This window comes from Anser brachyrhynchus, assembly GCF_964034855.1.
Source record: "Anser brachyrhynchus genome assembly, chromosome: 33".
Classification (NCBI taxonomy): domain Eukaryota; kingdom Metazoa; phylum Chordata; class Aves; order Anseriformes; family Anatidae; genus Anser; species Anser brachyrhynchus.
In genome coordinates this window covers 317,373-337,681 of record NC_137726.1, presented here as the reverse complement: position 1 = coordinate 337,681, position 20,309 = coordinate 317,373, and the positions used below count along the sequence as shown (strand labels likewise).

General features: G+C 51.9%; 2 protein-coding genes across 5 annotated transcripts in view; both read left to right on the top strand.

Annotated features, from left to right (window-relative positions):
* The first annotated feature begins 7,026 nt into the window (after positions 1–7,026).
* Positions 7,027–15,509, top strand: LOC308184444 (scavenger receptor cysteine-rich domain-containing protein DMBT1-like). Of its 3 annotated transcripts, XM_080571543.1 has the most exons (8): positions 7,062–7,476; positions 9,054–9,383; positions 10,732–11,079; positions 11,795–12,127; positions 12,620–12,949; positions 13,075–13,404; positions 14,072–14,188; positions 14,360–15,509. In XM_080571543.1, exons 1-8 carry the CDS (start codon positions 7,386–7,388, stop codon positions 14,410–14,412), a joined length of 1,932 nt encoding a protein of 643 aa, XP_080427669.1. In that variant the 5' UTR covers positions 7,062–7,385; the 3' UTR covers positions 14,413–15,509. The 3 variants fall into 3 exon arrangements, with proteins under 3 accessions (XP_080427670.1, XP_080427671.1, XP_080427669.1); XM_080571544.1 differs by lacking the exon at positions 14,072–14,188 and having other exon boundaries at positions 7,027–7,476; XM_080571545.1 differs by lacking the exon at positions 9,054–9,383 and having other exon boundaries at positions 7,058–7,476.
* Positions 15,510–15,656: 147 nt separating this feature from the next.
* The window catches only part of LOC308184439 (scavenger receptor cysteine-rich domain-containing protein DMBT1-like), a 22,669-nt gene continuing 18,016 nt past the window's right edge, over positions 15,657–20,309 (top strand). The window contains exons 1-3 of one of the 2 annotated variants that reach the window (XM_080571534.1): positions 15,657–15,912; positions 17,419–17,575; positions 19,894–20,223. In XM_080571534.1, the coding sequence (XP_080427660.1) occupies positions 15,799–15,912; positions 17,419–17,575; positions 19,894–20,223 (601 nt within the window). In that variant the 5' untranslated portion in view covers positions 15,657–15,798. Of the gene's footprint in view, positions 15,913–16,045; positions 17,308–17,418; positions 17,576–19,893; positions 20,224–20,309 lie in introns of those variants that run through there. The other variant, XM_080571535.1, reaches the window with a different exon arrangement.

Genomic DNA, 20,309 nt, shown 5'->3' with positions numbered 1-20,309 from the left:
TGTCATGCACTTCATCTGTCCTTATTGTCTATCCCGATGTTGTTTGTCCTTGTTGTTGTTTGTCAGGCCGCTGTCCTGACAAGCAGAAGGAGAGCATCAACCAGCTGAACCCAGCTGCAGCAGGGAAACTGTGAACCACATTATTTACATATGCGGCAAAGTCAACTGCCACATGATTTATTGCAAAGCAGCGTGGTTTATTGGCAATGCAACGATTTATTTGCACTGCAATGCAACATGAAATGTATTCCGAGTAATACAATGCAATTTACGGCAGGTCAGCTGAGTGCTGCTGATCTGCCAAGGAAGAACAAAGGAACCTCCTCTGCACCATTCACAGCAGCTCGGGGCCACGCTCTTGGGTTTCTCCCCAGGTTGCCCCATATCCTGCACCCCTTGCTGCTGAGCCTTGAGGTTTGGGCATGTTCTGGGACTGGACACCTGCCAGGGTGTGACTGCGGGCAGCTCGTGGGTGTCCCTCAGTAAGGTGTCAGAACATGACCACGGGCTCTCCCCTCAACGAGCTTGAGGCGGTGACTGACAGCTGCCAGTCATCCTCAGAGTGGACGCAAGCGCGGCCAGTCGGAGAGGGAATGTGCAGCTCCCACATTTCCGTCAGCCAGGTCAGCTGGAGCCAGGCCAGAGCAAACAGCAGCCCTGTTAGAAAGAGCTTCGGGCTCCGCTTTCTGGGCGCTGAGCCAAACATCGGAGTGCTTCTGAGGGTAGAAATTTTCTCAGGCGCCTTCGGTTTCCATTTGACTCAGGGGAAATGAAAAACAGCCCCGAGTCTGTGCTGTGACAGGAGATCAAATAGCAGAGGGGCCATTTCAAACACAAACGGCCTTGGGCTCATTGCAACCCCCTCACGTCTTTTACCTGTTAGCGCACCCCGTGGCAGAGCTTTCCTTTCCTTACCCCTTGGTCCAGAAGAAAAGCAAGGGAGAAAGCAAGGGAGGGTGAAGAGAACCTTTTAGTCCCAGTGCCGGATTTGCACAGAGCACAAACCACGCCAAATAACTGGATGCTGATGGGCAGAGGGCAATGGCGTGAGGTGCAGCATGGCTAAGTGGTGGGTCCTGCGCTTTGGTCACAACAACCCCATGCAACACTACAGGTTTTGGGGCAGAGTGGCTGGAAAGCTGTGCAGAGGAAAAGGATCTGGGGGTGCTGGTCGATGCTTTCCTGAAAATGAGCCGGCAGTGTGCCCAGGTGGCCAAGAAGGCCAACGGCTTGTGTCAGGAATAGTGAAGGCAGCAAGAGCGGGGAGGTGATGGTCCTCCTGTAGTCGGCTCTGGTGAGGCCACACCTCGAGTGCCGTGTTCAGCTTTGGGCCTCTCACTACAAGAAGGACATCGAGGCCCCGAAATGTGTCCAAATAAAGGCTGCGTAGCTGGTGAAGGGTCTGGAACGCAAGTCTGATGAGGAGCGGCTCGGAGAACTGGGGTTGTTGAGTCTGGAGGCTCAGTGGAGACCTTATTGCCCTCTACAACTACCTGAAAGGAAGCTGTGGGAGCTGGGGATCGGCCTCTTCTTGCAGATAACCGGCGATAGGACCGGAGGGAATGGCCTCAAGTTGCACCAGGGGAGTTTGGGGATGTTCAGTGTAATAACGGGATCAGACACCTCCTTCACAAAGGTCCAGGTGATTCAACATCTCTGAACACCACGAGAGCAGCAGCATGTCTGCTTGCAGTTTGATGCTGAAGGAGTCCAAATTGCAAGGCTGTTGGCCATTGCAGAAGCTTTCTGGCATGTCATTTTCAATGGCTGGAAATGCACAAAGAAGTTCCTCAGTTACAAATGTCATAAAAGGTACAAAAATCAGTGACATGCATTAGCTACATGACCTCTGTGAGCAGTGCAGACATGGATGGAGGCTTCCAAAAAGTGCACGCACTCATCTTTTTTTTTTTCTTTTTTTTCTTTTTTTTCTTTTTTTTCTTTTTTTTCTTTGTTTTCCAGATCCTGTGACACTACGACTGGTGGTGAATGGCTCGAGTTTCTACACTGGGAGAGTCAAAGTGCTCCACAAGCAACTGTGGGGAACAGTGTGTGATGATGGCTGGGACATGGAGGATGCCGCAGTCGTGTGCCGGCAGCTGGGCTGTGGGGTGGTGGCCTCAGCCCCTGGCAGAGCTTGGTTTGGGCGAGGGCATAACGCCATCTGGATGGGTGACGTGAACTGCACAGGGGGGGAAGACACCCTCTTGGAGTGCCTGGCCAGGCCATGGGGGGAACACAACTGTGACCATGGAGAAGATGCTGGTGTGGTGTGCTCAGGTAGGGTGTCCCTGTTGGTACGGAAAAGCCTTTGGGCATGCAGGTGTCGTCTCCTTGTTGAATTAGTGCTGCTCTAAGAGTGCGTGCTTGCTGGTGGCTGAGGAGGCAGAGACAAACGGAAAATGAAGATGGAATTTCCTTCAACACAGGCTGAGTGTTGAACACTGCATTGCTGGTCTCAGCCATCTTCCCAGTGTTGATGCTGGTCTGTGGGGTTGTTCTGTGCCTGAAGAGGAGGCAAATGCGAAGCAGGGCTTTTAGTCCCCTTCCAGGTGAGCTCTGTCGTGGATGAAGAGGGAAATGAAGTCTCCAGAAGGGTATGGTTGGAAGTAGGCTTGCTAAAATGTTGATGTCAGCATACTTTGGGCAGATTTCTTTCCTGTGGCTCACACTGAAAGGGACTTCCTATTCTGGTTTGAGTCCTTCGGTTCCTTTCTCTTTTCTCTTTCTATCCACTGCTCCCCTTTCACATTAACATCATATTTCCAGCGGGGTTACTGATGCTCTTGGTGGTGGGACGGTCCTTCAAGTGGAGCACCTCCTCAAATGCTCCTCTTCTCTCCGTTGCCTGCTCCACTTGTTCATTAAGCAGGAGCTCTGAGCTCTGCTCTGTGGGCTCCCAGCTCCCCCTTGGGAAGGACGCTGGGGATATTTCATCTTTATCCAGCAGCTGAGAAAGGATCAGGAACTGTGCCTGTGCCTGAGTTTTTAAGGATGTCGTGGAGACTCCTGGAAACCAGGGTTGAGTGGTTGGAGACGCCTGTGTTGAACACCTGCATGTTTTCTTTGCAGAGATGAGGGATGGGGTTGGGTACGATGCTGCTAGTTTTACCAGCGCTGTCCTCTAGCTCTTTCACCTCAGGAAAAAGACAGGAGAGTGGGAAGGCACCAAGACTGACCAGCTCCAAAGGGTTGGGTTGGCCAGAGGCGTTCCCATGAGTGGTGTGTTGGAGTCCAAAAGAACATGCCCGTCTATCTCACTCATGGGAGGGTCACTCCTAGGCCCATGTGTGACCCAACCAAGGAGACATCTTTTCCAGGTTGCATCCTGTTTCTTTGCCAAATGCTGAAACCATGTGTTGAAAAGAATGCCATCTGTAGAAGAGATCATCCCATGCTGATCTCTTCCTTCTGCTGTGTTCCCAAACATTTCTGCGTGTTGTCCTTGGAGGTCTTCTGGTGCCCCTGAGAGCAGAGTGCTCTGACACAAGAAGGGCTTGGAAGGCGTGGAGATGGGAGCTAGCCACGCGGAGGGATGCTGGCTGGGGGTTTAGGCAGCACTGGTCATAAAAAGAAGTGCTGGGTTCTCCAGTGGCTTGTGATGCAGCCCTTCTCACACAACCCAAAACAGCTGCTTGGAAGCATCAGAGAAAGCCTCAGCGTGGGGACTCAGACTGTGATGGCTACGGTGGCTGTGATAAGCTAAAAGCACGAACACCTGGAAGGCAGGGGGGGAGAGGAGGTGAGTAGGAACCAGAACGCCTGCTGAGTCGTAGGGGCTTAGAGGATGAAGGCTTGGAATGCCCAGAGATGACTGAATCTAGAAAACAGAAGATGACTTTTGTTACAGGTAGGAACGCACCCTATCGCAGGCACTTTGAGATGATGGATACGTTGGTCCTGCTGTCCGCTAATGAGCAGGATAATGGTCATTACCCTTGTGACCTAGTGACCCTAAAGAGGTCAGGGTGATGGAGAAGTCCCTCTCCAGAATGCAGGCAGCCTTTGCAGAATTAGCTTTTCTTTGTTCTTGTTCCTGAAGCTGCGGTTCTCACCCGCTTTGACACAGCGTTATCTTCTTCCTAGGAAGCACAGTTCCCTTCTCAGCATTTTCCTGGCATGGTTTAGAAGAGTTCAGCTGCAGGGTCCCCACCCATGGCTGGCCAGTGACCTTGTGCTGCTGCAGAGCTTCCAGTCCTTCATCTGCTCGGCAAAAGGATGATTCTGGAAATTTCCCTGTGTTGCTCCAGTTTGATGTGAGCTGGATACATGGCCAGGGTGGTTCAGCTGGCTCTTTGCAGGGGGTTGGGAAGTGAGATAGGGGAGCCCACCGGTGTGGTGGGCCTTAGTAGTCCATCCACCACCCAGCAGCTCCTCGGGTTTAAAGTTTGAATCTACAATCAGCCCGTCATGCAATTTACATACTTTTGTTTAAAGGGTGAAGAAATGGGATCCAGGAACCTTAGTCAATGAGTCTAGAAACACCGGGGCAAGTAAGGGTACCTTGCGAAAAGAAACTCACACACATGCGTAGGTCCCCAAAATGTCTGAGCTTGGAGCGTGCAGTTTACACACGTGCACTTTATAGCCTGTCCCCAAAAGTCTTTTTTAGTGTCATCTGCAAATGGGCCTTGGGGTAACCCCAGAACATGCCCTGCTGTCCCAGGATGCTGTCCCTTCTCTGTCACATTGCCTTCTCTGTGGGGCGATAAATGAGGGCATGACCCTTGCTAACAGACAGACATCGCTGTGGGAGTTTCATTTTTATGTCTCTTGAGTATCACTGCAGCGAGGATCCCACGGGAGGCAGCTTCTTCAGGAGGCTCAGGGGGGAGGTTCAGTGTGGGGGACAACAAAGGGTGAGCAGATGAAGGGGAGTTCGTGTCTGGGCAGGCTCAGAATGGGGAGGGTTTTTCTTCAAGACCTGCTCCCACATTCCCTGTCCTCTCTCGCTTAACCATTTCTGAAGCCATGCAATTGCCAGTATTGGGGCATTTGAACTAAAAAAAATTAAAGCTGTGAGCGTCCTCTGTCCTTGTTGTGGCTGATGGACTTACTCCGGCTCGAACCGTTCCCTGAGATCTCTTCTTTACCTTTATTATTTACACCAGTTTTCGGTAGATTAAATCATTGTTGAAAGGGAGAATGAGAGAATTTGTGTGCTGCAGGTTAGCAAAAGACACCGAGATGCAAAAGCTGGGAGGTACAAGATGAGTCTGTGTTAAAAGCCTTGCAGCAGCTGGGGAGAGCTAACCCTGGAGATGCTGGCACATGCAGAGCTCAACCATATGGAAAGGCTCCACGGGCTCAAGTGCAGATGTCTGTGCTGGACTGCTGCTGGTGTCACTGGGAGTGTCAGCAGAGAAAAATGAACCACATGAGAAGTCCCTGACGGTTTCCCTCATCTCACGTTCCAGCCTCTCAGAAAACCATACACACTGCAGTCACGGGGTAATGCGTCTGAGATTGCTTGCTCTTGAATAATGAAGTGATTTCCTGCCATCTAGCTGTACATCAATGAAATGCAACAAAAAGGAGTTGATAGTACAATATGTCTGGCCTTAATTATGGACAGACTTGTTTATTGGGTTTCTGTTAGGATGTGAAATTTATCAGCTGCAAATATTCACGGGCTGCGATGCAGCAATAGGAAGTGTGGGAAATGTGTGGCTCTGTGTCATGAACGAAAAACGTCTTGGCAGGGACAGCTCTGTTCCTTTGCCAGACAGGAGCTTTTCCAACAGACATGATGGATAAATGGGGCAAGAGACATCCTTTCATTTCCTTTCAGACAAGCTGCTGCACCTTGTATGTTTTAGTCAGGCTAAATTGAGGAGGAAGGGGGAAGGATGGGGTGGGTTATTATACTACTTGCTGAAAGTCTGAAGTGTAAGCACAGGGAGAGGCTCATGGTGCTGTGCCAAAGCATCCCACGGTTCAGCGATCAGTCAGTAAATTCTCTGAATTCACTTAAACTGAGGGTCAGAATCAATGCAATGGGGCACCCATAACCTGGGCATGTTTATAACTGAACCTCAGCAGTTCATCTATGATTTCTGGAACACCCTTATTCTCTATATGATGCTCCCAGAATGCAGACCGTATTTTATGTGTCTCTTAGTGTGAGGGGTCAGGTTTTATCAACACAATTTCTGATAGTGGCCTTGGGGACAGACAGACTTCAGCTGGAGCAATCTCTTCAACGTATGTAGAGGACCTGCCCCTCAGAATTCCTTATTTTGGCAGGGGAAAGGAGACTTGTCCTCCATAAGCACTGTGGGATTTGTCAGGATGGGGTTTACCTTTGGATATCTATACGGTGAGGCAGATCTTACCTTCAGCCCTGAAGAAAGAGATCTGGAGGTGCTGGTTAACAAGTTGAACGTAAGCCAGCAGGGTGCCTGGCAGCCAAGAGGGCAAACATCATTTTGGGATGCTTTTAACACAGCATAGCCAGCTGGTAAAAAGGGAAAAAAAAAAAAAAAAAAAAAAAAAAGGTGATTCTCCTATATTTAGCATAACTGCAGCCTCACTTTGAATATCGTGTGCAGTTTTGGTCTCCACATCAAAAGGATGTGAAGACTGTGTCCAGAGGAGGGCAACAAAGCTGGTAAAAGGGCTGGATGCCATGTCCTGTGAGGAGAGGCTGAGGACACTTTTTTTTGAGAAAATTCTGTTCTATTCGAATCTAATTCTTCTCTACTCTACTCTACTCTAATTCTACTGTACCCCGCCCCATCCCACCCCATCCCATCCTATCCCATCCTATCCCATCCTATCCTATCCTCTGGTTTTCTGAGGGTCTCAGTGAGAAATGAACTCTCCCAGGACACACTTCTCCCCACCTTAGCGTCCAGGGCTCCAGGCGAACCACCCACTTTTCCCCCAGATAGCTTCAATGGGGACCTCAGGGTATGAGCCTAAATGAAGCTCCGGCTTCAAAGACATTCAAATTAGGGGAAATGATTCCCACTCCCTTTCAACGGACCAACATATGTGCTTATCCGGGACAATGCTGGTTGTTTATTGGAATTCCCTGAACAGCAGGAAGGTTTGGCTTTTCCCAAGGCTTCAAACCTCCACAAGTGAGAGTTGCAAAGCCTCCTGCTGCAGGACGAGAGCTGGCTGGAGGGTCAGGGAGGTGGGGATGAACGGGGGAGTCTCTGAGCAGGTAATGCTGCGGCGGAGAGGCCACTTAAACCACTTCGAACTGGAGGGCTCGATCCCGGGGACAGCAGGGAGGAGGGATCAGTGCGGGAGGAGGGATGAGCACGGGACAAACACAGGTCAGAGGAGGGGACTGACCATAACCTCTCTGGCAGTGGCATCGTCCAGCTCAGCTTGCAGCTCTCACGAGGAAGATAACCTGCCCTAAAACTACCGGCATGGGGTGCTCAGGACATTTTCTGCCCCTGCAGATCACCCTGGCTGGTTATGCTGGAGCAGGGCTCCTCATCTGCTTGGCATGCCTCTGCGGTGAGTAGCTCATGCACGGGGGGGGAAGGTGCATTGCAGTAGACCACGTGCATGGGACAAGAGAGGTCTGCGATATGTAGGAATCGGGGGGTCTGGGCCTGCAGACAGACAGGGCAAAGACTCCTTTGACCTGCCAGGCTTTAAAACGAAGGGAAAATGGCAGATGGGGAAGGAGACCTTATTGGCTGGGTAATTATTTTGGCCTCTGTGCTGTTGCCCTCGTGCAGAGCGGTTGGGAAATGTTTGGAGCCTTACCAGCCTGTGACAGTTAGGACCAGAAATTGCATATTTGTGTTGGCCGCTTCTTCAGGGCCAGCCTGTATGTTTACAAAGATGGGGCCCAAAGTCCTCTTTCCTCCAGAGCAAACAGGAACAGGCACTTCTACTACTCTCCACCCCACAGAAAGGAGGTGAGTGGTTGTGCTGCAGGTCCTCTAGCAGGTGGGATGCCGAGTTGCTGTTATTTTTTCCTGCTTCTGCCTACTTCATGTTCCTTTTTTTTCCAAATAACATCCCTTGGCTTTCCAGTCCACCAAAATTCATTATTTCTGTGCACAAAAGGAGAGCTCGCTCTTGCACATGATGGGCAAAAAAAAATGATGATCTGTTGTCGGCTCCATATCACGAAATATATACAAATATAATTAAAATACAAGGCTGCACACAGACAGCTCCCTTTGCTGTCTTAGCACAGAAACACAGAATCACAGAATGGTTGAGGTTGGAAGGGACCTCATTTGGTCCAGCTCCTCTGCTCCAGCAGGGACACCCAGAGCAGGGTGCCCAGGACCATGTCCAGGTGGCTTTTGAAGATCTCCCAGCAGAGAGACTCCACAACCTCTGGACAGCCTGTGCCTGGGCTCCATCACCTGCACACCACAGATGTTTCCTGATGTTTAGACAGAACCACTTGTCTTCCGGTTTGTGCCCGTTGCCTCTTGTCCTGGCACGGGGCACCCCTGAAAAGAGCCCGGCTCCATCTTCTTTGCACCCTTCCTTCAGGGATTTATGGGCATCGATAAGATCCCCTCTGAGCCTTCTCTTCTCCAGGCTCTCGGCCTCTCCTCGTAGGAGAGGTGCTCCCTTGATCACCTTGGTGGCCCTCCGTTGGACTCTCCCCAGCATGTCCATGTCTGCCTTGGACTGGGGGCCCAGCACTGGACCCAGCACTCGAGGTGCAGCCTCCCCAGTGCTGAGCAGAGGGGAAGGATCGCCTCCCTTGACCTGCTGGTGATGCTTTGCCTAATGCAACAGCCAGCTGACAGGCAATCCCTACGCCCAGAGTTTTCAGTCCAGACTGCAGTGTGGTCTTTTTTTTTGTTCCTGAATTTGTTTGGGAATATCCAGTAAAAATATCCAAAGTCCCTTTGAAGATTAATGTCTTTTATTAGGAAGATGGGATTTGCAGAGCATTTTTTTCTCCTAGATTTGGATTTTTTGGGGTTTGCCTACCAAAGGAGAAGCATGTCGGTGGTGCACATAAACCACAGCTATTTGCAAAGGCCATGTGAAGCTAGCAGAGGTAGCGTAGGCTTTCTCAGCTCTTCTGCATAGGACCGTTTCTACATCCCATGCAGAACCAGTTGCATCCCAGAGGGTTCCCCTCCGCTTGCTGGATGGACCGCACCGCTGCGCTGGCCGAGTTGAGGTGTACTACGGCAACAGGTGGGGCACGGTGTGCGATGACCACTGGGACCTGAACGATGCCAACGTGGTGTGCCGTCAGCTGCACTGTGGCATCGCCTTGTCCACCAGCAGACCTGGCCAGTTCAGGGCAGGGTCTGGCCCCATCTGGCTGGACGATGTCAACTGCACGGGGACGGAGGTGGCGCTTTCCTACTGCAGAGCGAATGACTGGGGGAAGAACAATTGCCACCACGGTGAAGATGCTGGAGTGGTTTGTGCAGGTAACGCCCTGAAGAAATTACGGGATGGGAGGACATGGTGAGACGTTTTGTGGTTTATCGCATACAGCACAAGGGCTTGCAGGTTTGGAAACCAGTTTTGGAAACATTATCAGCCGAGGAAATCAGTGTTAATTACACCTTGCAAGGGTCCTGAGATGATGAATCTCCTCTGGGGGATGTGTAGGGGCCTCTTGCACATCCCACCTCTCCAAGACCCTTGTTTTGGCTGAATTTCTGGGGGAAGTGTGCACAGATAGAGATACAGCCACCCGTTCTGTTTTGCAGACAGGATCCATGAAATGCATCCCTAGGCAGGGGAAAGGGGCCAGAAGGAGACATCAACTCCTCCTTGCCGCCACCAGTATAATGGGTACCAGATCGTTTCCATGCTTTTGCCTCTGGCAATCTGAAATCAGCTTGGGGTGCTGGAGAATGTCCAAAGAAGAGCAACAAAGCTGGTGAAGGGTCTAGAGAGCAAGTATTATGAGGAGCAGCTGAGGGAGCTGGGGGTGTTGAGCTTGGAGAAAAGGAGGCTCAGGGGACACCTTACCTTTCCACAACTACCTCAAAGGAGGTTGTGGTGGGGTGGGAGTCAGTCTCTTCTTCCAAGCAACAAGCAATAGGACAAGTGGAAATAGCCTCAAGTTGCACCACGGGAAGTATAGATTTTCTAATAAGAAAAAAAATATTTTTATTAGGAAAAAAAACCCACAACACTAAAAGGGTTGTGAGGCATTGGAATAGCCTGTCCAGGGAAGTGGTTGTCACTATCCCTGGAGGTATTCAAAAAATGTGTAAATGTGGTGGGACCTGGTTTAGTGGTAGACTTGGCAGTGCTAGGTTAACGGTTGGACTCGATGATCTTAGAGGTCTTTTCCAACCTGAATCATTTTGTGATTCTATGATTCTGTGTTCAGATGGAACCTGCTGAGTTCCAGTTTGTGTCCATTGCTTCTTTTCTCAGTCCGGAGGTAGCTGCATGTTAGCGATTACTGGGTGCAGACAGCAAATGTGGTAGAGTGCAGAATGGTCATGCTGTATCTTGCAGTGCCCCAAGGAGGGGCAGGAGAGGTTTAGGTTGGATATTAGGAAAAACTTCTTTACTGAAAGGGTTGTTAGGCATTGGAATGGGCTGCCCAGGGAAGTGGTTGAGTCACCATCCCTGAAGGTCTTTAGAAGACATTTAGATGTAGAGCTTAGTGATACGGTTTAGTGGAGGACCTGTTGGTGTTAGGTCAGAGGTTGGACTCGGTGATTTTGGAGGTCTTTTCCAACCTAGATGATTCTGTGATTCTGAGAAACGAGGGACAAGGGGGTTTTCAAGATACATCTCCTGTGCTTCTCCTAGAGTCAGCCAGCCACCACCACGACTCCAGCGCTGGTTCCGCAGAGCTGCGCCTGGTGAACGGCCCGAACCGCTGTGCCGGGAGAGTGGAGCTGCTGTATGATCATGAGTGGGGAACCGTGTGCGATGATGACTGGAGCTTCACAGATGCCAAAGTCGTGTGTCGGCAGCTGGGCTGTGGGACGGCGGTCTCAGCTTATAGCTCAGCGTACTTTGGCCAGGGAACAGGCCCCATTTGGCTAGACAACGTTCAGTGCAGTGGGACAGAAGCTGCTCTGTCTGAATGCCAGGCCAGGCCATGGGGAGTCAATAACTGTGACCACGGAGAAGATGCTGGAGTTGTGTGTGCAGGTAACCACTGATAGATAATACCAGGCTTGGTACCAGGAGAAGAAGTTCAGTGGAGGATGCCTTGCTCCACGGACTAATACCACTTTGACAGCTGTAGCCAAGGGTGAAAGGGTGACCTCGTCCCCTCTCTTTCCTTCTGTAATGCACTCCTTAGAATACCGGTTGTCTTCTGCAAAGTAAGGAGCAGCAGTGATGACGAGGGGTAGGTAGGTAGCACACAAAAAGCATGCTAGCGTGGGCAACAAAAGCGTGCACCAAGGACAGAGGGAGAGCACAGGACTGGGTGGCAGAGTCGCTCCCCAGCAGGTTCCCAAGCCAGTGCGCTATAGGGACCAGCAGCTTACAACCTCATGGGCAAAAGTGAGGAGTCCTGGGGCCTTTTTGAAGAAAGGAAAGTAGCAAGGGAGTCTTCAGGAAGCTTTGGGGGTTGCTGGAGTCACCAAGCCAATACTATGGGTTCCCGGACCCATTAAAATCAGATTGCAGCAGCTTACGGGGGCGGTTTGCTTGTACACACATTGAACGTTCATGGGCTTTGAGGTCACGCAGTTGGTTCATCTAGATACCTCAGCAGATTTGCATGGACATGAGAACCCTCCTGAGCAAAACACCGGGGAGTACCACCTCGGGAAGGTGCTGAGGGCATGGGTGGCACGCGGACGTGCTTGTAGATCAGGTCTGATGCTCCTTTTCTCTCTCACCCCTGTGCCACCAGAAGGCACGGCTGTCAATATGCCGGCTCAGCTGCGCCTGCAGAACGGCCCCAGCCGCTGCGCAGGAAGAGTGGAGGTGCTCCACGACCACCAGTGGGGGACGGTGTGTGATGACGGCTGGAGCCTCAGCGAGGCCACAGTGGTGTGCCGACAGCTGAGTTGCGGGACGGCGGTCTCAGCTCCGGTTCTGGCTCACTTTGGGCCAGGGTCTGGCCGTGTCTGGCTGGATAACGTGAACTGCACCGGGGCTGAAGCCGCCCTCTCTGAGTGCCACGCCAGGCCTTGGGGATCCAACGACTGTGACCATGGGGAGGATGCTGGTGTGGTGTGCTCAGGTGAGCCGCGTTCATAAGTACTGTGCAGTTCGGGTGCAACCTGATCATGTCCTCAAAAGCCAGAAACGGGGGCCTTTTCCACACCCTGTTGAAAAAAAAAAATAATAAAAAAATAATCAGAGAACGGTGTGAATGCCACACCGGGTGATGCTACTCCCTGTGCAAGACCTTAGGAAGGTTTTGTGTGGAAAGAAGCACAGCTAGAGAGCCACTCTCCTACCCCTTTCTGATAGCTCTAGCTGCATAAACTCGTCTGTCAGTGCCTCCTACCACTTTTTATAGTGACTATTGTTCCCAGTACCCTTTGTTGGGCACTGAATCCCAACCTCTGCAGCTGTGGTCCCTTTTTTTCCGAGCTGAGAATCTTTGTCATTGTAGCACATTTCCCAGACCTCTTGAAAGGATGTTCTAGTATTTCCATGGCTTAATACATTTCAAAGCCCGTCTGGAGCTGATGGTCAGGTATGAATGTGCACCTCGCTCCCTCCTCAGACATGGACACGTCGAGGCACCGTCTGCTGCGGCTGGTGAATGGATCGAACAGCTGCATTGGGAGAGTTGAGGTTCTTCACGACCAGAAGTGGGGGACCGTGTGTGATGACACGTGGGACATAAACGACGCTGCAGTTGTGTGCAGGGAGCTGGGCTGCGGGACGGCAATGTCAGCACCAGGCTCAGCTCATTTTGGGCAAGGGTCGGACCCCATCTGGCTGGACAATGTGCACTGCGTGGGGACAGAGTCCACCTTTGCGGAGTGTCGGCTGAAAAGCTGGGGAGAGCACAACTGCGGCCACAGTGAGGATGCCGGTGTGGTGTGCTCAGGTAAATCCACAGGGACCAGGCTGGGCCATCCAGGACAGGCTGAGTTAATTCCTGCCCACTCGATGTGGGGTTGGACGCCAAAGATGCCCTGCCCGAGACCTCATCCCCTCTGCTCTCCGCTGCAGGCACCAACCCCTTGCAGCTGCGGGTTAAGGATGGTCCGGGTCCCTGCTCAGGGCGCGTGGAGGTGCTGTACAACGCCACCTGGTACGGTGTCTGCGACAGCGACTGGAGCTTGCTGGAGGCGCAGGTGGTCTGCAAGCAGCTGGGCTGCGGACCGGCACAGTCTGCGCCCATCGGAGGCCAGTTCAGCCCAGAGCGTGGCCACACCTTGCTGGAAGGGCTTAGCTGCCGGGGCTCAGAGACTCTGCTCCTGGAGTGCCAGCAGAGAAATATGGGTCCGGGGCAGTGCAAGCACGGCTTTGCAGCTGGGGTGGTGTGTACGGAGATGGAAGGTGAGTGCCAGGATCCTCTGTTGTCCTACTGCAGATGGCACCGCTCTGCCTGCACCGGTGGCCAACCTGGTGTCTAGGACAGGCAGAGCCATGTAGCCACTGCAGTGAAAACACACCGTGGGGTAACGCTCCTGTCTCTGTGCCAGCCTTAGCAGAAGTGCTGCCAGAAACCTCCCTGACAGAAACCATTAGACGGACAGGACGGAGGCACCCGGAGGAAAAAAGCTGTAGGCGATGGAGTGGGATTAATTAGGAGAAGGCGTGGATATCATGCTCCTTCAGAAAGTCTCCCTCTGTGGGCAAGGAGAGACAACTCCTAGTGCACAGGGATTTCTGTCAAGGCGCAGCCTCTTGTAGCTAACCTAGTTCTGCCGTGCCTTGCTGTCTCCCATGTGGCACAAGTGTTTGGGGATGCCAAGGGTTCCCCTCGTGGATATGTTCTCTTGGCACTAATCCAAGTTGGGGGGGGGGGGTCCTTGCACCCATCCTACAAAAGTGGAGGGCAAGACAAGAGGGGTAAGCCCCAGCCCCATGGAGTGCTGTGATGGAAGATGCTGAGAGTCCCCCCAAAAACGTGCAGCAGAAAGGAAGGGTGAGCAGGAACCCTGAGGGATGGCGCAGGTCTGACCATCCAACCAAACTGCTCTGAGCTTAACTCCTTCCACAGATCTCACCCAGGCCTGCTCCGTGCTGTCGGGTCTGGTTGGCGTGGGGGCAACTCTCTGTGGGATCCTGCTGGTCCTGTACCTGGTGAGGTGTGGAAGACAGGCTGGGCGCTCCCAGGGTAAGAGCAGGACCTCTGTGCGTGGTACACCTGGTGTCCCTGCAGGGCTCACGGTGCTTTTGGCCTCACTTCTTGGGTTGGCGCTGGGGTTTGTGCATTGTTGGTCTGCGCATCGCTTCTTGGGTTGGGGTTTGTGCCCTCTGTGCGTCACCCTGCTCCTTTGTTTTGCAGACAAATCACATGTAAAGAAGGTGGATGATGCCAGGACATCGTCTGAGGCTTAGGTGGCCACACTCCTGGTGGTGAAGGCAAGGCTTCCCAGGACCCCAGAAGGCAGCAAAGACACTGTTTCGTGGAGCCAGAGCAGAGCAGCCCTGCGAGGATCAGCAGAGACGATCTCCTCTGGCAGAGCAGAAAGTCCTGTCTTGTGTGCCCAACAGCCCCTGGCCCACTGCACTGAGCTTCTGGGGGGGTCCCACTTGCCCCCATGGTCACATACAGCATCATAAATCCCTCGGTCTCCAAGCCAGGTCTTCTCAGAGTGATAACCCCTACCTGGTCCTCCAGGTAGGCTTCAGCATCCCAGCTCCATCTGCTTGCACAGATGCCTCATTCCCACCACTGCAATCCTGTGCCTTCACCCAACACTCACCCCTTGCCATCACCCCAACAGTCATCATACTTTTTCCTCTAATCTCCCATGGAAATGACTTCACGATCCAAGAATAAGAGAGCAGGATGCTCTCCTGCACTGTACATAGCTAACTTTGCAAAAATAGCAATGCACTTCAGAGTCTGTCCAGGATGGGCTGGGAAGTACCTCATCCGTTGTATTTATTCAATATAGTTTTGAATACCAGTAAAGAATCCTGAAACCTGAAAGAACAAGAATGAAATATTGTGTGCATGTTCAGGGTTACGTAGTGACTTGGCCTGAAGTTTAGGCAAAGTGTATGTGATGAAAGAACGGGTTCTTTGGCTGTAGAGGGACGATTGGGTCACATATTGGAGACTGAAGATTGCTATCTCTGGGTGAGATATGGTCTCACTCTGGGTGGGATATGTGTTAAACACAGCTGCCAGCCAGGTTAAACCACACCACCTACCACCTCTCATTCCCTTCCAGCTGGCAGTTGAAGCTGCCATCAGTTTGCATCTTGCTACCTGTCCTAAGCCTCAGCCATGCAGTCCCTGGCCCCTTCTGTCAATGTGTGGTTGCAAGGCTGTCTTCTGGTCCTCCCTGGACATCCTAGGGCTTTGGGATTCCTTATCCTCCTGCTGGCACTCGAATCTTTTAATTTTCCTTCTGGCTGCCCCAGCAGACCCAGTTCTCCAGTCTTGCTTGTCCCAGAGTTTACACCAAAGACTCAGCACGCCTGAGCTCGTCTAGCTCTGTGTATCTGCACACGAGTGCCTCAGAACAGGGGAAAACGGGAACTTGGACCCAATTGTCTGGGGTGTTTGCACTGCCTCGGGAAAGGAGGAAAAGACTGGAGCCTGAGTATCAGAAAGTACCAACTGTCTGCATCGTTGTGCGTGTGTTTAATCACGGTTTGGAGAAGGCCTTTGCAACTGAAAAAGATCTAAGTTTGGGTTGTGGACTACTCTGCAGAGACACTGCAATATCTCAGGAAGGGGTTTCAGCCTTCCCAAGGGGGCACAGCACACAAATGCAAAAGGAACAGAACAGACAGAGGAGCGTGACGCATTTCCAGAGCACCTATTTGTACAAACTACTGAAAACTAACAGCAGAAGCACCCCTGCTCACAGCTGCATTGGCCAGGTCAGGCTTTGACAGTTCATAGCATTTCTGTGATGGTGTCGGGAATTTCTTTGTTGCTGGCCTCTTTGTTTACAAAAGAGAGGCACAAAGTCCTTGGGCTCACTGAGCCTGAGGACAAATGAAAACACCTTTCCCAACTGCTCTACTTTTTATTAGCTTTGAATCATTTCCAGCTGATTTTTTCACCCACTCATTCTTGTACCGGTATTTCACTGTTTTTTAATACACATCTTTTTTCCTTTTGGTCTGCAGCCCCAGCTCTGCTCACTCTCAGCATTCCTCTGCAGTTTGGGCTTCTCTTCTTTTCTCTTCCTATAGGTAGTGATCCACTCTTTACTACCCCTCTTGGGTTTTGCCAAGCTGAAGAGTTCAGTTCAGCCCAAGACCACCTTGGCCATGCTAGGTCCTCCTCCCATAACACGCTCCGGTTTCATTTCTTATTTTTGCACAGACATGCACTTCCTAGGGCCATATCCTTTCTCATCCCTATCTTCAGTGCACCACTTAGTCTTAACATTCCCATTCGGAGCAACAAGTGATATTTATCTAATGACTTTGCAAATTCGTTTTTCCAGTGCCGTGCTTACTCTGGCTTCAGGCCCTCTTCTTGCAAAACGTCAACATGCCACAAGGATGTGCACTCTGCAAGGGACGAGAGAGAGGGGACAGCAAATCCTGCAGCTCACCTTCTTCCTCTGTTGAGCGAGAAAATAACGTTGTCCGTTTTCCCTCCACCCATGAATGGCCTGAGCTGCTCTGCACTACCCATCCAAATGGTTTACCCATGCCTTTTGGTTATTCTAGTGGAAACCCACACTGGGTTGGGGGAAAGTTCTGGAGCACAGACTCTGCAAGTTTTCTTCATGCATATGAGGAATTTTCTTTCCCTCTCTCCTGGCTGGAGAGGGGTTTCCTGGCCAGCTCAGCATCATGTTAGCTCCAGCCTCCACAATAGAGGCATTCCCAACATTTAGTAGCATATTCACTTGTAGAAGGTGGTCCCTTACACCTGAAGCCCCAATCAGATACTTTTTAACAAAGCTAAAGTAGCTAATTTTCCCCAATTCTGTGCAAAAAGGCTGGATTTATGTTGTCAGAGGAAGGTTTCCCGCGCTATCCGCAGGACACTGCTGGACAGCCGAGGTGCCTTTGGGGCTGTCACGTAGAACACGGGGCCTGGGCGCAGAGGCAGTTTTGTTTGCTCTGCCTTTTCCTGGAACAGCTCTCCATTTCACAACCTGGTGACAGGATCAGACGGCGGCACGGAGCAGAGGGTCACCTTCTGGCATGGATTCACACAAAGCCCAAGCCGATGCCCTGTGGCCTAGGGGCAGAGGAAGAGGAGGGCTAGCCAGGCAGGGAAAAGCACAGGGCGAGGGAGGGAGCAGGAGGAGGGTTTGTTGCTGAAATGCCCATCACTCCCATCCCTGGGCATCTGCCTCGACTCCTCTCCATCCCTCCCAGTTGGCCAGCAGGACACGGAGCTCGGCTGCTGTCTCTCCCCAGGGCTTTCCGCTCCAGCTTCCAGCCCATGGCCAAGCTGTGAAGATGGGGATGCCAGGTGGTCTCCATCCCTCCCCCAGGTACCCCTGGGGCAGAAACCAACCCACCTGCTCCGGAGCCAAGAGCGTGGGGATCCTCCTCCTGATGGTGTGCCTTTGGGGTGAGTGGTGCTTGCCTTTGCTTCTGATCCCAGGGGACCCGCCTGCTACGTGTGCTCCTCCAGTGTATTCATTTTGTGCTTTGTGGAGGACACCACGGTCTGCCCAAGGGTCCTGGGTTTCATTCATCAGTCTGGGGCAGGGAGGAATGGTTTGTGATGGTTTTGGAGGCAGAAGAAAAGTCTTTATGCGCAGCTATCCCTGCAGACTCTGCTCTCAAAGTCATGTATTACCTATTTACTTCTACACATGTGATTTTATCACATAAATGAAGACTTAGGACTTAAGAGTGGAGAGAAACATGCCAAGTTTTGCCTCCTGAAGCTGTACCATAACCATCCGTGCTCTTCTGCTCTGCTTAGCCTTGGTTTATTACGGACCTTGTGTGGCAAATTTATGGTATTGCAGGGTGGAGGGGGCCTGGACAAACTCAACACCCCTGTGCATAGCAAAGAGGGGCAGCTCCTTGTAAGATGAGGGGGTGACAAGTAAGGACCGTAGACCTCAATTGCCAGGACAAGGCTGAATACACTCCGCCAAACTGTCGTTTGTCCACCCAGGCACAAGCAGTCAATGCACCTAAGACTGCCCACGTTAACCGCGGGCAGTCTCAGCTATGGGGTTGATTTGTTATTGCTTATCAATGGGTAACTCCTAGTAAAATGAAGAAAATGAGCAAAAGGCCCTTAAAACTACTTTTAGCCTGGGGTAGGAGAGCTTGCAAACTGAGAAGTGAATGCCTGCCATGCACCTGGTTCAGACTCATCTCAAATTTTAATGATATAATAATCTTAATTTTTAGGGTTGTCTTTGCAAAGATATTTTCATGCTCCACAGGGCACATCCCTTATAAATAAGAGAGCTGAGCTACTGAAGCCTGCATGCAGAGTGCCAGCTTGTCCCCTTTGGCAATGCTACAGCTCCTCAGACCTTGCTTGTACCTGGGAATGACTCAGGGATTTGATTTGTAAACCGTTTCTTCCTCTTTGTGGCCTCGGTGACTTCCCGAGTGCTGTATCTGACCCCTTGTTATCATCTGGGGAAATCCTTGCAGCTTACAGACCAAGGGTATCAGGCCATCACTGAAGGTCCTAACTCAGGCTCGTGATGTATCTTTTGGAAAGTGAGAGGCCCCCCACAGAAGGCAGGTCCCATTTTGGGTGGGCAGCGTTGCCTATTGCTCTGCGCTGGTATTAAAAGGAGAAAAGGAGGAAGAAGTGTTTAGCTGCTCAGATTTAAGTAGCTTTGGAGCATGGGGCACCTGGCTTAGGGAGCACATAGACACCAGCTCCTGACACAGCTTATGGGAGCAGCAAAACTGTGCTGGACCTGAGCACAGATCAGTGCCTGAGCACTTTGGAAATCATTATCTGCAGTCAAAAAAGGTATTTACAGAACGCAACCATATTCCTCTTGAGCGTTTTTTATGTTGACCCAGTTAGGAACTTTCAGTTAACTTATGGCTCCTTTCCGCACAGTCTCCATTGTGCTGGTGCTCTTACCAAGCGTGCATAAGGGGCTGGAGGCGATCTTATGCTGCAGGTCTTGTACACTGTGAAGACCTTCCCATAGCTCAAGCACTTTTCCACTTCTCCCAACTCTCTGTGTAGTTATACCACACAAAGTTACTCTATGGTGGAACTATATCTTTGTTACTGACAAACAAAGCATTTGCTTGTCTTTTTACATGAGCGAGAAAAAGCCTCCTAGGGCATGGGATCCACACTGACATTGGGATGATTAAATTCAGGCATTTAGATACAAACATGAGACTCAGCTGCCTAAAAACAGACACTCAGGACCATCTGAGATGCCTCAGGACATGTAGAATTGTAGGGTATACCAAGCTGTAAGGGACCCGCGAGGATTGTCAAGTCCAACTCCTGACTCCACGCAGGGCAACCTGAGAATTTAAACCATATACCTAAGAGTGTTGTTAAAAGGCTTCCTGACCTCCAGCAGGCTTAGGGATCTCCCTGGGGAGCTGGTTCCAGTGCCCGACCAGGCTTTCAGTGAAGATCTGATCTAGCTGAACCTAGGAGTTCATGGAGGCAGCCCCATGCCCTTCCCTAGGGTCCTACCGCTGGGCACCAGCAAGAGATCGGTGCCTGCCCTTCTCCTCTCCCCCATGAGGAAGCTGCAGGCTGCAGTGGGGTCTCCTCTCCGCTGAAGCTAAGTGTAGGATGTTCAGCTACTTCTCTGAAACCCTTTCTGAACAGCAAATGGGAGACAGGAGGCATCTCAAACACAGGAAGAGTTGAACCCCATCCACCCCCTAGGATGTCACCTCCTTCTCCTCCTTCTCCTCCTGGCTCGGCAGGCGCAGCCTCCCCGGACCCAGAGGGGCTTCGTCTGGTGGACGGCCCCGGCCGCTGTGCTGGGCGAGTGGAGGTGCTTCACAACGGGACGTGGGGGACGGTGTGCGATGACAACTGGAGCGTCCGCGAGGGCCGGGTCGTGTGCCGCCAGCTGGGCTGCGGGACGGTGCTGTCCGTCTCGCAGGGGGCTCGGCACGGCGAAGGCACGGGCCAGATCTGGCTGGACGAAGTGAACTGCACGGGGACGGAAGCTGCCCTCTCCGAATGCCAGGCCAGGCCGTGGGGACAGCACAACTGCCACCACGTGGAAGACGCCAGCGTTGAGTGCTCAGGTAGTCCCAGTGCCCCGCCGCGCAGCACCTCCGTGCCTGATCCCTGTGCACGGCCACCCTACAACCGATCCTCTCGGGGCGTTCGC

Coding starts and splice junctions, on each gene's coding strand:
- LOC308184444 (XM_080571543.1), top strand. CDS start 7,386: ATGGGGTGCTCAGGACATTTTCTGCCCCTGCAGATCACCCTGGCTGGT. Junction 13,405..14,071: donor GGTGTGTACGGAGATGGAAG/GTGAGTGCCAGG, acceptor CTCCTTCCACAG/ATCTCACCCAGGCCTGCTCC. Junction 14,189..14,359: donor ACAGGCTGGGCGCTCCCAGG/GTAAGAGCAGGA, acceptor TTTGTTTTGCAG/ACAAATCACATGTAAAGAAG.